Raw genomic sequence first — 14,880 nt, 5'->3', positions numbered from 1 at the left:
AATGGCAGCTTCCTTCCTTATTTCTTTGGGCCTCCCTGACCCCGTCTGTACACCCAAAGCGGCTCAGGCTCCCTGACCCTGCCAACTAGCCTCTCCGCAGGCCTGAGTCCTCCAGAGCACAGACTTGGCCGCTAGGTGGGGACAGAGGGCCGGCACTGCGGCGAGACGATGCACATGCGCACTCACGGGCGGCGCCTCGCCTTCCCACGCCCCGCGTACGTCACTTCCGGCGCGAGGGGCCGGGCCGGCCGGGAAGGGAGTGCGGGTCGGTTCTGTGTGCGCTGCCGGACGAGGCTCCCGCCGCCGATTGACCCGCGCTCCGCCCCGTAGCCGGGCCGGTGAGTGCCCGCGAGACCACCCGTGTGTCATGGGGGTCGGGGAGAGGGACCCCTGAGAGGGAGGGAAAACCGGAAGTGAAGGACCCGAGGAGAGAGACCCCAGGAAATGGGACACTTGGGGAAGGGGTGACAGCCGGAAGTGGGGGGCCTCAGAAGGTTGTCGACGGGACGTGGGGTCTCTGGGGCTCCAGAAACGATGGCTTCCTGGCCTCTTCTTGGTGGGGTGGGTAGGAAGGCGATGGGTTCCAGGTGAGGAAGATTCCAGGCTTCACCGTAACAAACGGTGTTTGCACCCATCCATACGCCCATCCATCAGTTCATTCTGGAGACTGACTGAGTCTTGCTCTGAGCTTGACACTACCGAGGCCCTGGAGATTAAACAGGAAGCTCCAGGGGGAGGTAGAGCCAGCGTGGGGCTAGACGCATCCCTGCTCTGCCTCACTAGGTGTGTACCCTCCAGCACATCACTTGACCTCATATCGTCCGCTAATATTTACAGAGCACCGTCATGTGCCAGGCTAGGCCTATAGCCTATGGACACTACAGTCTGTCTCCCAGGTAAGCACCCGATTGAGATTACAGGCATCTGTTGGTGACTCCATGGAAACAGCCCAGGGTGGGTCCTGTGAACCAGGAATGTTGTTTCATTCCTCACTTAGCATTCCTCCGCCAAGCCGATTCCACTCATTCAGCAAATATTTATGGAGCGCAGATTATATGTCTGACACTTTGTTAGGTGCTGGGTTTAGGGTGATGAACAAGACAGATAATGGATGCTGCCCACAAATTGCCCACGGTTACAACAGAGGGAGAATGCTATGCTAAGGAGCTGGTGGGGAGGCTCCTACCCTGGCCTGGAGTTGAAGAAGTCTTCCTGCTTCAAGCACCATCGTCTCTTCCCTGGGTTACTTCTGTAGCCTCTGAATGGTCTCTTTCTTTGCTTCTGTCCTTATCCCCTTACAATCCATTTGGGAGACAGCCGGGTGATCCTTTAAAATATAAATCAGATCACATCACTCCACTCAGATAGCCTCCACCAAACTCAGTAACAGTCAAAGTTCTTACTGGCCCTCAAAGCCCTGTACCTATGGGGCCCTTAGTACCTCTATAAATTCATCTGCTAATATTCTCCACCTGGCTCGTTTGGCTCTAGCCAGACTGGCCTCCTGTCTGTTCTTCGCAAAAGCCAGATGTGTTCCTGCCTGTGGCTTTGCCCTTATTCTCCAGATACCTACGTGGCTTGTTCCCTCATCTGCTTCGTTTTGCTCAAATGTCATTTAGGTGAGGACTTCTCTGACCATCCTATTTAAAATTGCAGCCCCAATTCCCAGGTAACTCCAAGCCCCTTCCCTGCTTTACTTCTCATCATAACACTTTTGTCTGGTAGATTACACAGTTTATTTCACTTATAGTCTGCCTCTCCCGCTAGAATCTAAGTTCAACAAAGGCACTTTTTTTTTTTTTTTTTTTTTTTTTTTTGCTTGTTCACTAGTGTATCTCCAGTGCCCAGAGGAGAGCCTGGTACATAGGAAGTACTCAATATTTGTTGAGTGAATGAAGTGGCATTTAAGTGGGACTTAAGGATGAATGAGTATTAGGTGAAGAACTGGAGGAAGAGCATGCTGATCACAGAAAACAGGATGTGAACAAGACAAGAAAACCCAGCTTTGGAAGGGAGTGAAAGCAGCTGGGTGGGGCTGGAGGTTAGAATGCAAGGGACAGAGCGGGCAGACCTAACATTTAGGGGGAGTTACCTGGTCACCGCCCACATGAAGAGACCCCTGAGATGGTCCTTGCTTTCCTGGTTGAGCTTGGGAGTCAGGGATCGGTGGCAGTCTGTGGACAAGAGCTTGGGCTTTGGAACTGGGCAGCTGCTACCACCTTGTTCCTGGAATATCTAAAAACAGCTGTTTTGTTTTTGTTTTTTATTCAATAAATGTATTAGTTCAGATCTTCCAAGAAGCAGACACCAGGATGAGGTGAGACAGGCAAGAAATGAATTTGAGGCAGTGCCTGTGAAGCATAAAAGGGAGGAGAACTGGAGAAGTCAGGGAGAGCCTTCAAACAATGATCCGAATCTACCCCCTGAGAGGGAGGTTTGGGTAGGAGGTCATGGACTGCAGTCCCACGGAAGTTTCGGCCAGGCTGATCAGGAGTCTTCAAGGCAAAGTTGCCTGTTAGAGGAAGCCCGCGTTTCACTCAGTCACTGGCTGGGGACAGTCTGTGGAAAGTGTGGCATCTACCTGGATGGTGCATCCAGAGGGCTGGCAGCTGGGGTCATTCATCAGTTATGTTCCATCCCAGCGGGAGAGTCCATCAGCATGGTTTCACGGCCATCAGGATAAGTCCTATGTGTATATGGTAGAAAAGTCAAATGGTACAGTAAAGTCTCTCTCCTCTTTAAATGTCCAGCTGTCCAGTACTGCTCCCTAGACAGAACCATTGATAACAGTTTTCTTGTATTTCCTTCCAGAAATTTTAGGTGCATTCACAAGTATATATGAATACATTTTTAAAATATAAATGAGATTATACACATTATTCTGCCTCTTGCTTTCTTTTCCGTAGTGTGTCATTTATAAAGGCCTGCTTAATTCCTTTTTATGAGTGAATAGTATCCCATTCTTATAATATTATTTAACCAGTCTCCAACTGGTATGCAGTTACAGTGTTTCCTATCTTTTCCCATTATAATTAGCACTTGAAGTGATCATCCTTGGGTGTCTGTTTTGCACACACATGCAAGTGTATGTCCTAGAAACCGGATGCTGGGCAACAGGTGTGTGGTTTTAAATTGTGGTCCGTATCGACAAGCTGCCCTCCGAAGAGGCTATGCCAGTTTATTCTCTGACCAACAGCAAGCATATCAGCAAAAATATCAAGTATTTTCACCAGTTTCAGACTTTTGATTCACATTTCCTTAATTACGAGTAGACTGAGCAACCGTCCCTACATCTGTCAGCAAGGCCACGGTGTTTGGTGAGGAGTGTCCATGCCCTGCTGTAGCTGCCCGGGGGCCTCCGTGGAAATGTGGGCTTCGTTCAGTCTGGGGTTGGACCTAGGCACGTGGTTCAGATCAGTTCGTTGCCCCAGTTGAGAACCACTGCTCTGACAAAAGTGTGCCTGTCCCCCCCCCCCCCCCCCCCCCCACACACACACACATCGTGCTGCCCTGAAACGAGCAGGGCCGGGCTCTGTTGACTTGGCTTTGGGGTTGGTGTCTTGGCAGGGATCCTGGTAGCTAATGTCCGAAGAAAGCGACTCTCCCAGGACCAGCCCCTCCGCGGCCTCACTCTCGGAGAATGAGCTGCCGCCGCCACCTCCCGAGCCCCCGGGCTATGTGTGCTCACTGACAGAAGAACTGGTCACCAAAGCCAGAGAAGAGCTGCAGGAGAAGCCAGAATGGAGACTTCGAGACGTGCAGGCCCTCCGTGACATGGTGCGGAAGGAGTGTCCGAACCTGAGCACGTCCCTGGACGACGCCTTCCTGCTGCGCTTCCTCCGAGCCCGCAAGTTTGATTACGACCGGGCCCTGCAGCTCCTGGTCAACTACCACAGCTGCCGGCGAAGCTGGCCTGAAGTCTTCAATAACCTGAAGCCCTCGGCCGTAAAGGATGTCCTCGCTTCCGGCTTCCTCACCGTGCTGCCCCACACCGACCCCCGCGGCTGCCATATCCTCTGCATCCGCCCAGGTATCGCCCTAGACTCTTCGGGCGCGCGCATCCCGGCCGTTTGCGATGTGTGTCTGGCGCCCTCTCTCCCTTATATTTTCCTGTTTGTTTTCTCCCTGTTACAGCCAAAGCTCTTCTGATTACAAATGACAAAGAACTACTCAATCTGGCTTAGGAAAAAAAAAAAGGGGGGGGGGAGGAGTTAGTCTAGAAAGACATGAGCATCCCGAGGAACCAGCGAGCTGAAGGTGTAGCTCTCACTGGGCCCGGCACCCCAGAACCAGGATCCAGTTCATTCCCCCATTGTGAACTAAGCCAGCCATTCTCCCTGTCCTGCCTGTGTCTGTCAGTCTGTGCATCTCTCTGGGCCACACGTTCCTGCTGTCCTGTGCATATCTTCTTCCCCCTTCATTCTGTAGAGTGGCTTTTGCTTCCTCTGTGCACATGGTGAGATCTGGTATCGCTCCTCTACTTTGTTAAGACATCCATGGACTTTAGATTCAGTTTTCCATCTTAGCACTTCGTGGGTATTAATCAGGACATCTCGTAACACTCCTCTTAAAGGGACGCCTGAAGGGGAATAGAGACCTCCCTGTGCCTTCCTCTGCCTTGAAGTTCCATGTCACCAGGTGCTTTGGTCATTTACCAAACCCTCTTTGGAGATTAACCATCCTCTTGAGCCCTTAGTGTGTCCCAGGCACAGTGTTAACTGATTTATCTGCTATTTTAGACACTTGCCAAAACTGGGATTGTTTACCTTATTTTTTATTTTATTTTAAAATAAGCAATGCAGTGGAGATTTTAGGGCACCGGGAGCCCTAGGAACCAGTCAGCTGTGGGTTTTTTTTGAATTTTTTTTTTTTTCTGCTACTCCTCTGTACTCAACTCATAAGGATATTACAAAACAGATTAGCACACTGATTTCACCTCTTTGCTTGCGTGGTTTCAACCCTTTGCTTGCGAGGTGGATTTTCCCGATGTGTCTAGAGCAGAGCTAGACCCTTCCCACCGATGCAACTTTTTAGGAAGAGGCATACACAGGAGGTTTTGTTGTCAACTGGCTATTAGCTTTGCCTTTTTATAAGCTCTTTTGGGACATATGTGACTGAAAAGGATGAAATCCAGTTATGTAGAAGCAGCTCTAATTGGCAGCAACATTAAACAGCAAGCTGGCACAGTTTTTGGACAAAGACTTTTTCCATACGAATGTTGTGCATATTTCATATCCCCTTGGTGGTGACAGTCACGTGGAGTTTTATCTTCCTAAGAAAAGGACACACCGGTCTCGGTGGGATTTTCTTGAGAATAGGGTTAATAGTCAAAAGTTGTCATTTTCATCTTCTTCCCAGAGAAAGGAAGGACTCCTTAAATATATAGGGAATATTAAAGAAGCATCCAGAAAGGGGACTTTGCTCAAACCACAGCACTGGAAAGCTGTCTCTATCTCTGCCTCCCTTGGTACAGGCTTCAGTGTCAGGCCAGCTCTTGCCTCGTGGGGCCCCTGAGTCTCTGGCTCCTGGCCTCACCACTACCGGAGGGAAGAGAGATCTTTTCTTTCCAAAGGGCCGAGGTCCCAGAATTGAGTCCCTTTGGCTCTGTTTGATCTGGCTTGGATCACATGCTGTGGCTAGGAGGAGGTGAGACCCGCATTGACCAAGCCCACCTCTGCAGTCAGGAGTCAGGTCAGTTTTACCCAAACTGCCCGGCTAGCATGGAAAGAGGTAGCTCAGGGTGGTGGTATAAAAATCTGGGGACACATCTGTTGGCAGAGGCACAGATGTCCATTAAGGTTAGTGTTATTATCCCATTCTGCTGAGGAGATGTGGGCTCAGAATGAGGAAGTAACTCACCCAGGGTCACACAGCTAGTTAGTTGCAAACCCCTGGGTGTGTCTGACTTCAGAGCTGATGCTTTTAACCGCAGCACCCAATGGCATTTCCACTTCACAATGTGCTGCTGTATTTGGAATTAAGAACATCAGCTGTTGCTTAAGGCGTCCCATTTACTAACCTAAACAGTCAGGCCAGTAGAATATCTTTCTTTCCATCTTTAAACAAGAGTTCTAGCAAGGAGATCAATCTTAGCCTGTGGGTTACCTGTTTGTATTCATCTCTGTAACATTCTGTTTCTTATGACCTCAGACAGATGGATACCGAGCAACTATCCAATTACCGAAAACATCCGAGCCATATACTTGACATTAGAAAAACTCATTCAGTCTGAAGAAACCCAGGTGAATGGAATTGTAATTCTTGCAGACTACAAAGGAGTGAGCTTATCAAAAGCATCTCACTTTGGCCCTTTTATAGCCAAAAAGGTGATTGGCATCCTTCAGGTATGGCCCTTGTCTGTTGTGTGCCTGCTCCATGATGGTTTTGGCTTTCCCCAGGGCCTGTCCATTTACCACAGAGCCCATGTGCTACACAAACCCCACTTCTCCAATGACCTGAAAGATGCAAAAGCATTATGGGAAGAAATGTAGGTGCCCTACTTACCACACACTCTCGTCAGGTTCTCCAGTAGTTTCTGAGGTGCCTTCAGTCTGGGCAAGATCAGCTTTAGGGCAAGAGCCCAAACAACCAGAGAAATGCTTTCTGCACATTTTTTGGGGGGTTCTTTGCTCCAGAAGACAGAGGAGCACTTTGAACAAATGAAACTGAGAATCTGTGTTTCCGTCTGACTGCCTGTCCTGCCCTCTGGGACCTAGGGCCGGGGAGCCTGTTGGACTGTTTTGGACAGATGCTTTCACATTTTGCGTGTTCTGTATTTCAGGACACAAGTGCCGGGAACCGGAAAGTTCCTCCCATATGTGCACAGTGTTCAACGGTTTGCAATGTGCTTTTATAGTCATTATCTCATTCAGTCCTACAGGGAGTCCTCTGAGATAGACAAGGCAAGAATTTGTGTTCCTTTTTAGCATACGTGCTGCCTAAGCGAGCACGAATTACTTTTCCTTTTAGATGGATGGCGACCCCAAGCCCTCACAGGCGTAGCCTGGCCTGAGTCTCCCAGCTGTAACAGTTTTGGCTCCTCATTCCCCCGACTAGCTTGTGGGTGCAGTCTCTCGTGAGCTGTGGGGCACCAGACATACAACAGTTTCCTCTCTGAATCCCACAATGTGTGTAAGCCCCTACTGTTACCAGGCTGATTATTTCGACATCAGTGTTACATTCGGTCGTTATCAGAAATGTGAATTCTGGCAACGAGCTAATACTCTGGCTTTCCTGAGCTCCCACTCTTCTTTTGATCTACTGTGTAGATTCAAGTATCAGCATAATGAGTTTGGATCATATTTTCTAGTCTTGGAAGGTAATCTGGGGGAAAAAAAGTCCCAGGGTTAAATAAGTTTGGGAGGTGCGGTGTAGCATGTCCCTTTCTTGTGAATGTGACTGTAAACATTTGCACGCAAACAGTGTCACATTTAAGGAAACTGTGTGACTCTGTGATCTGCTATTCTCAAACCTACCTACTGTGGAACCTTTTTTCCAATCACACCTAGTACTGTCCTGAGAAACACTCTTTGGGCGACACTGATCCTGAAGGTCTGATGTTTGCTACATTGATCCACAGGCTCTGGCCTTTTTATGGCCCCTCTCGCCCCCCCCTCCACCCCTACAAGAGGAGCAGCCCTGCACTTATTTGCCTAAGTCTAGGTCCCAAGAGAGACTCTTTCTCTGAGGCTTATCTTCCTGGTTAGCCCCCACGTGGGCCATCTTTGATGAGGCCCTGAGAATCACACCAAACCAATTTGGGGGCCTAATGAAGAAGACTTAAATGAGAAAGGCAGGCTGTGGAAACAGTCTGCAGGCACCCGACCTGTTCTAACACCTCCTTCCCTTCCCTCACAGGATGGCTTCCCCATTCGGATAAAAGCAGTCCATGTAGTGAATGAACCTCGAATATTTAAAGGCATTTTTGCCATCATAAAACCATTTCTGAAGGAGAAAATAGCAAACAGAGTAAGTGATGATTCTGTTAACTTGATACTTTGATTTTTTTTTTGTTTTTGCTCCTTTATTGGTGACATTGATAAACTTCTTTTAGTTTATTATTTTTGCCCTGGAGTGATTAATTTGGAAAGTACAGAGTTACAGATAAACTAAATGAACAGTCCTTTCTGTGAGAAGAAGATAAAATTAATCAGAATATTTGGCAGTGGAGAGAGCAAAGTGGGATTGGTATCGTAAGAGCTTCTCTGCTGTGTAGTCATTTAGACTCTTTAATATCCTGGCCTGGGCACTGCGAACCAACATTGTATTTTGTGTGCAAGAGGGCATGGAAAAGCGTAGTCTCAGGCAGATAGTTGAAAAGTTATGGCGATTTCTTACTACAGCTCCTTGGGCTTTAAAAACGCTATTTTTAAGGCCTCCCATTTACCTGATTTGTTGTCTTGCTATATCAAGTTTGTGGAATAATTCAAGGTTTATGAGATTTGTGAGTTGTAGCTTACCTGTTATTTAACAAAGGATAGATGGTGCTGACCTAGAAGAGCCACGTCTTCTCCCTCAGCCTCTCTGAGGACTGCAATTAAATGTGGTTCGTATTTTTCTCCTTCTTCCCCAGGCCTACGAATATTATGGTCCCTCCAAAGATGGTCTTGAATTTTGTACTCTTTTTCTTTTTTTTATTTAAAAAAAATTCTTTTTTTTTTTTTACATTTACTCATTTTTGAGAGACAGAGACACAGCACAAGTGGGGGAGGGGCAGAGAGAGGAGGAAACACAGAATCCGAAGCAGGCTCCAGGCTCCGAGCTATCAGCACAGAGGCCGACACGGGGCTCGAAATCATGAGCTGTGAGATAATGACCTGAGCCGAAGTTGGACGCCTAACCAACTGAGCCACCCAGGCGCCCTATGTACTCTTTTTCAAAGAGGAAACACATAGAGATAGAATCTCAGGGTTGCAGGGGAAGGAATTTAAAATCCAGACAAGGGGGCACCTTGCTGGCTCAGTCAGTAGAACATGCAACTCTTGAATCTTGGGGTTAGGAGTTCCAGCCCCATGTCGAGTGTAGAGATTACTTAAAAGTAAAATTTTTAATAATAGTAATAATAAAATCCAGATTCCGGGACCTTTTTCCTGAAGATTTTAACTCTAGTTTAGGGGTGAAGCCCAAGAGTCTGTGTTTTTAAACTCTACTTAAGGTAATTCTGATGCACAGTTTGGCTTGAGAATTGCTAATTTAGTAGCATCCCTGCCTAGTACCTGGAGATACTGTTTGGAACCTTTTTTTTTTTTTTAATTCTATTAAAAAATTTTTTTTTAATGTGTATTCATTTTTGAGACACAGAGCACGAGCGGGAGAGGGGCAGAGAGGGAGGGAGACACAGAATCCAAAGTGGGCTCCAATCTGTCAGCACAGAGCCCGACACGGGGCTCGAACTCACGAACCGTGAAATCATGACCTGAGCCAAAGTCAGATGCTTAACCAACTGAGCCACCCAGGCACCCCAGGCTGCCAAAGCAGCCTTTGGAAGAGGCCTTTTATATCTATGAAATGACCGTATCTGTGGTCCATTATCCTGTTCATTTCATCCTTCATATGCTCATTCACTCATTCAAAAATATGTATCACTTAACTACTATGTACAAGTATGTTCTAGATGAGCAATATAGACCAAAATCTCTGCCCCCTGGGAAGCTTGCATTCTAGAGAGAGACACGGACAGCGGATGTGTATTACCTAGTATTAAAATGTGGTAAGTGCTATGGAGAAAAATTCAGCAGAGAAACGGGATAGTATAGAACGGGGGCAAGGGGATGTAGCCTTCAACAGGGTGGTTAGAGGTGGCATCGCTGAGAAGCTGGCCTTGAGCAAAGACCTGAGAGAGTGAGCATAAAGATAAGAGAATCAGCAGTGGCACTGCCCTGAGGTGGGAGCACATCCGCGGAGGGAGGAGGGAGACAGAGGAGCAGCAAGGGCAAGACTATGCCAGGCCCTGTGGGCGTGAGGTGGGAGCGTTGGCAGGTTGTACAAAGAGGAGCGGCACCGTCCAGCACCGAGAAGAGCTGAGATTGTAGGACAGGCTGTGAGTAGGAAGACCAGGTCAGAAGCTATCGTGGGAACCCAGGGGAGAAGCCCTAGCGGCATGGTTCCAAAGGGGTCGAATCCCGGATATACTTTGAAGGGCCAGCCAACAGTGCGTGGGTTATAAGGAAGGGAATTAAGGGTCCTCGGGCTTTTTGAGGAACTGGAAGGGCGGAGTTGCCGTCAACTGTTCCTTTATAAGGTCAACAGATGTTTGAGCGCCTACCTATCCTGCAGGCCACCGATCCTGATTAACCTGAGGACACGTGTGTTTCCATCTCATCCCCCCTTTAGTTTTTCCTCCACGGGTCTGACCTGAACTCTCTCCACACAAACCTTCCAAGAAGCATTCTCCCCAAGGAGTATGGGGGCACAGCTGGAGAGCTGGACACCACCGCCTGGAATGCGGTGCTGCTGGCCTCGGAGGAGGACTTTGTGAGAGAGTTCTGCCAACCTGTTCCCATCTGTGACAGCATCCTGGGCCAGGCCCTGCCGCCCGAGGGGCTGAGCTCAGACGCGCAGTGTGATGATTCCCTGCGGGCCGTGAAGTCACAGCTATACTCCTGCTATTAGCCAGTCCTCTGTGAGTGCCACCATCTTTAAATCCTTTCCTTTTGCTTTGGGGAGGCACAAGGAGAATTTGAGGTGCCACGGAGTCAGTCTTGCTCCTTGTCATTGAATTGCATCCTGTGGGGCTCTGAGGGTGAGCCACGGGGTAAGCCCTTGGTTACTCGAATTAATCCATGGAAGACACGGAAAATGTCCTCAGTGATTCCCAAATGTTTGGAATCTCGGTTTGCAACCATTAATCTGGAAGCTGTATCTGGTTCTTACAGATGTCGGAACAAGAAAAACCAGGACCAAAGTCACTTTGGTCCCACATTCAGGAGAAAACAACCTGACTGGCCAGTGGCGACACGCCTGTGAAATAACTTGGCCAAGCCTACCAGGTGGCCACACGTGAGACTCTGGGAATTTGTCTTTCGCATGAACCCTAACTAAAGACCTCTGTTCCTCATCGTGAAATTTCTAGTTTGAGGTCCAGACCCCAGCTGCCATCACTGGGTTTGGAAAGCACCTTAACTCAATCGTGGGAGCATCAGGACATAAGCAGCACTTCATGATCAGATTTGGGAGCGAGACTTCAAAGCACCTCTGGGATTCACTGGTTGACTCTTGCAATAGAAACTGAAGTTTTCCCAAACCCATAAAGCCTTAGCCCTGGTTCTCAATAGAATCATACAGGATCCTAAAGGTATATGATTTTACTCAACCTGAAACGCTGGATGTGAGACCTGAGTAGCTAAAAGAATTCTGGCCCAAGAATTAAGATACCAGGGCTCTAGCCCCAGATGTGTGACTGTAGACAAGACCTGGGCCTCTGTGGGCCTCACCTTTCTCATCTGTAAAATGAGGCTGGATGAAATGATGCCTAGGGCTTTGGCATGACGTTCGGGATTTGGTTTAGTTACTGAATGTTAGATGTTGGCTTTCTGCCTAGAAAAATTGGTTTTCTTGCCTCTAGATGCAAGTGGTTGGATCTTGTTTTGTGGTACATCTGGGCCTCTCCAAGAGGCGTATGTCACCATCTGGCCCTGCCTTTAAGGAAACTAGTATGTATATTCTTGGGACCTGGCAATAACGAACTTCCTTCTTGCAGGAAGGATTAAACTTGAAAAGGGCAGGTGAGATGACCAGGGTTTGTATGAATTCCTTCTATCCCTGAGGCTCCCCCTCAGGGAGTGGTACCTTGTAAACCTGGCAGCGGGGAATGGTTAAATGACTTGAGTGGGATTCTTAAATTTTGGTCTCTGGAAATTATTGCAAGGGCAGGTTATTGCTGGATCACTTCTGGGGCCCCCACCCTCGCAGACCGTCTTGAGTCTCTGCCTCTGGTGTGGGTGGACAGACCTTATCCAGCGAGACTGAATGTTAGTTCTGCGTTTCAGCACTTTAGACCTTTGCTGTCAAAAATTTAGCCTTAGCCCACGCATCAAATTAAGTGGTTCATTTGGTGGCTTTTGACCTATTTTCTTTTGTATTCATTCCTTGAAAGTCATGGTGTTAAAAAGTGACGAGTACTATGTGTTGTATAAGTACCTTCTCCATGCATTTATTAGACCACCAGGCAAGGGGGACAGCTCAGTTAGGTAGAGAACGGTACTCTGAAATGCAAAGGCCAGTCTATTGTTAATAAGCTCTTCATCGGTATAGTACTGTTTAAAATGTCTGGAGAAGTTGGTGGTGGAAATTATTCACCTCATTAGTGCCAATTCCAGAGAAAGATCCTTTCACCATAGATACTAACCCTGAATCCTCGTGGGACCTGGCAGAGCTGGAAATACCCAAGTGCATACCCCTGGCAGCCTCCGGTTCCGTCTGCTGATGACAGTGTGACCAGCATTGCTGAAAAGATCAAAATAGCACAAGTAGGATGACTAAAGTAGATGGTTCAGAACCCAACTGCTTGGAGGTGGGAATTGGTTAGAGGCTTTCTCACATCTCAAAGAGGAAAGAGTTTAAAAAACAAAACCAACAGCAAGCTACAATGAAGGACAAATGAACCATTTGGCCCCACCAGGTTTCCAAAGTTTAAACTCTGCATTGCATTCCTGGCCGGTTTTGCCTGTGTCTATTTGACTACAGAAGTTTATATGTATTTAAGCTCACCTGGACAAGTATGTCAGAGACCGGGATGCTGCCCGTTTCCGAGGCCTCTCCAGTTGGACCAAGGAGCTGTTGCATTCAGCTTCTGAAAGGAGTCAGAGCTAAGATCTGTCTGTCTTCTGCAGCTTCAAAGAGAGATCAAACAGCTTTGACACCTCAGGAGGTTTGAACCAAGCTGTGAAACTGGGACTGCTTGGGTGAAAATCAAGGCAGTTTCTGTGTGGCTTCGCCAGGCATTTGTGTAAAGTTTCCCTAGCAGGGTGAGGGAACAACCAAGGGAGCACCCAGTGAGCCTGACTCGGTAGTAGGGGTACACTGATGGGCCAAATGAGGGAGCATCCGGAGACCTGGGAGTGTCTTCCTTCAGGGAAAAATTCTGGCCCATTTCACCAACACCTGAAAAGTAACTTTTCCCTAAATTCAGGGCACTGTGGTATAGAAAAGGGAAAGGAATGGTGTATCAGGAGACCCGAGTAATGGCTTTATGTTACCGTGGCCTTGGATGAGCCACTGAACACCCCTGAATCACATGATAAAAAGGATCTACACTCAGCTCTGAACCCTCTGTTTTCGGCATCAATTGGCTTTACTGCTACAGGGACATTGTACTCTGCCTTTTGGAGGCCTTTCCTGCCTCCCCCCTCCTCCCCTGCCAATCTGGGTTACTTTATAGGAAATGTAGGTCTGAATGAATCGACATCTGAAGCTGTCAATGCCAAATGACTCTGTAAACTTAGGTAAGATGGGGGTCTTCTTCCTCTTCTTATACAGAATCTGGAAAATTGTGTCTCTTCCTGGAATCCTATTCTGCCTTCACAGGGGGAGGCTGGAAGAAAGCTACAGAAACAACTGTGCACACCTCTGGCTTCTCTGGAGTTTATTTGCTTTTGGCAGAAGTGGCTTTAGCGTCCCCAGATTTCATCTTGCTTTTACAAGGAGCCACATGTCCTTAGAGGTTTACAAACACTTCGGCTTGTTAAGATACTACATTTCTGCCAGAGAGAGAGGACAGCAAGAGGTATTGTCCCTGAACTCCTGTAAGATACTGAGCCTTTCTGAATTCTCCCTGGGTGGGCAGTTTCTTTAAATGCCACGGGATTCTCAAGGTCAGTCATGAGATTACTTTTTCATTTGGGGAGGCAAAAGCTGTAGTACTGTTGTGGCATTATTAGAATACTTCATTTTAAAGTGTTCAGCTTTTAAGGTTTTCTCTTGAAGCCCCCTCTTCCATTTAGGAAGTGAAGTGTTAACCAAGGTCATGGCGTAAGTGTGGCTGTTCTGTGGCATGAGATATGTGGAGACACCAAACAGAAACCTCTCAGCTGTTCGGGAAAGTTGTCAGTTCTGGTGATGCCTCTCAGTATGGGGATCTGTTAATTTCATAAATCCAAAGTAAATTCCTTCCTATTCTCCCGACTCAGCAATGGTTTGCTTGACAGGCCAAGTAACAGGCGTCATCAGATCCAACATTCCTCCTTAACAGATCTTGTTCCACAGGAAGGCCCGGTGTGGCTCACGGATGGAGATGCTAGTGATGAATTTACCGTTTGACGGCTGCTTTTCCTTTGGTCTCCCTGGCCAGCATGTTTAGCTGGGTAGAAACTCAGCTGCCATAGGGGATTCTTGTGGATTCGCTTACAGCTCATGGCAGTGGAATACCCGCAACCTCTCTCCGACACCACTCCGACAGGGCCGGAAGGTGGGCTAATCTTCTGACCAGACTGGGGCACCGTTTCAGCCGCTGGTCACATTCCTCGCTTCAAACTGAAATTCAGTTTAGCTTTGAGTATGGACACGTGGTGGTGGATTCATCTACTTCAGTGTTTGTTCTGACCAAAAAGTTTATTTTTCTAGTGCATTTTCTAAGTCAAAGTGGTGAAAACATGTAACTTTAGTATGCATGACTGGGTCTGAAACAATAAAAAAATCCCCGTAGGTTATGCGTGGAGTCCTTTTGCGACAATGACAGCTCGGACAGAGGTTCTGAAGTTTTGTGATTCACGGTACATGGCGGCTTGGGCAGAGCCTCCTTCCACATCAGATAGGGAGAGGCCCTGTGGCAACACCATGCACCTCTAGACTTGGGGCTGGCCACCTCCGAAGATCGTGCACACTTAGAAGACCCCAGCATATACAGAGAATGGTGTTCACTGCACACAATGGTAGAGACAACAT

At 47.9% G+C, this 14,880-nt stretch overlaps 1 protein-coding gene across 5 annotated transcripts; it reads left to right on the top strand.

The window, feature by feature from the left end:
• Positions 1 to 232: 232 nt before the first annotated feature.
• TTPAL (alpha tocopherol transfer protein like) lies at positions 233 to 14,640 on the top strand. Of its 5 annotated transcripts, none has more exons than XM_047852032.1 (6): positions 233 to 338; positions 838 to 896; positions 3,568 to 4,030; positions 6,151 to 6,344; positions 7,858 to 7,968; positions 10,333 to 14,640. In XM_047852032.1, the coding sequence occupies exons 3-6, from the start codon at positions 3,583 to 3,585 to the stop codon at positions 10,609 to 10,611; spliced, it is 1,032 nt and encodes a 343-aa protein (XP_047707988.1). In that variant the 5' UTR covers positions 233 to 338; positions 838 to 896; positions 3,568 to 3,582; the 3' UTR covers positions 10,612 to 14,640. The 5 variants fall into 5 exon arrangements, with proteins under 5 accessions (XP_047707988.1, XP_047707987.1, XP_047707989.1 ...); XM_047852031.1 differs by having other exon boundaries at positions 235 to 338; positions 784 to 896; XM_047852034.1 differs by having other exon boundaries at positions 242 to 896; positions 10,333 to 10,621; positions 10,875 to 14,640.
• Positions 14,641 to 14,880: the final 240 nt, after the last annotated feature.

Source organism: Prionailurus viverrinus, chromosome A3 (assembly GCF_022837055.1).
Source record: "Prionailurus viverrinus isolate Anna chromosome A3, UM_Priviv_1.0, whole genome shotgun sequence".
Taxonomy (NCBI): Eukaryota; Metazoa; Chordata; class Mammalia; order Carnivora; family Felidae; genus Prionailurus; species Prionailurus viverrinus.
This window is presented reverse-complemented; position numbering and strand designations above follow the sequence as displayed.

Coding starts and splice junctions, on each gene's coding strand:
- TTPAL (XM_047852032.1), top strand. CDS start 3,583: ATGTCCGAAGAAAGCGACTCTCCCAGGACCAGCCCCTCCGCGGCCTCA. Junction 4,031..6,150: donor TATCCTCTGCATCCGCCCAG/GTATCGCCCTAG, acceptor TTATGACCTCAG/ACAGATGGATACCGAGCAAC. Junction 6,345..7,857: donor AGGTGATTGGCATCCTTCAG/GTATGGCCCTTG, acceptor CTTCCCTCACAG/GATGGCTTCCCCATTCGGAT.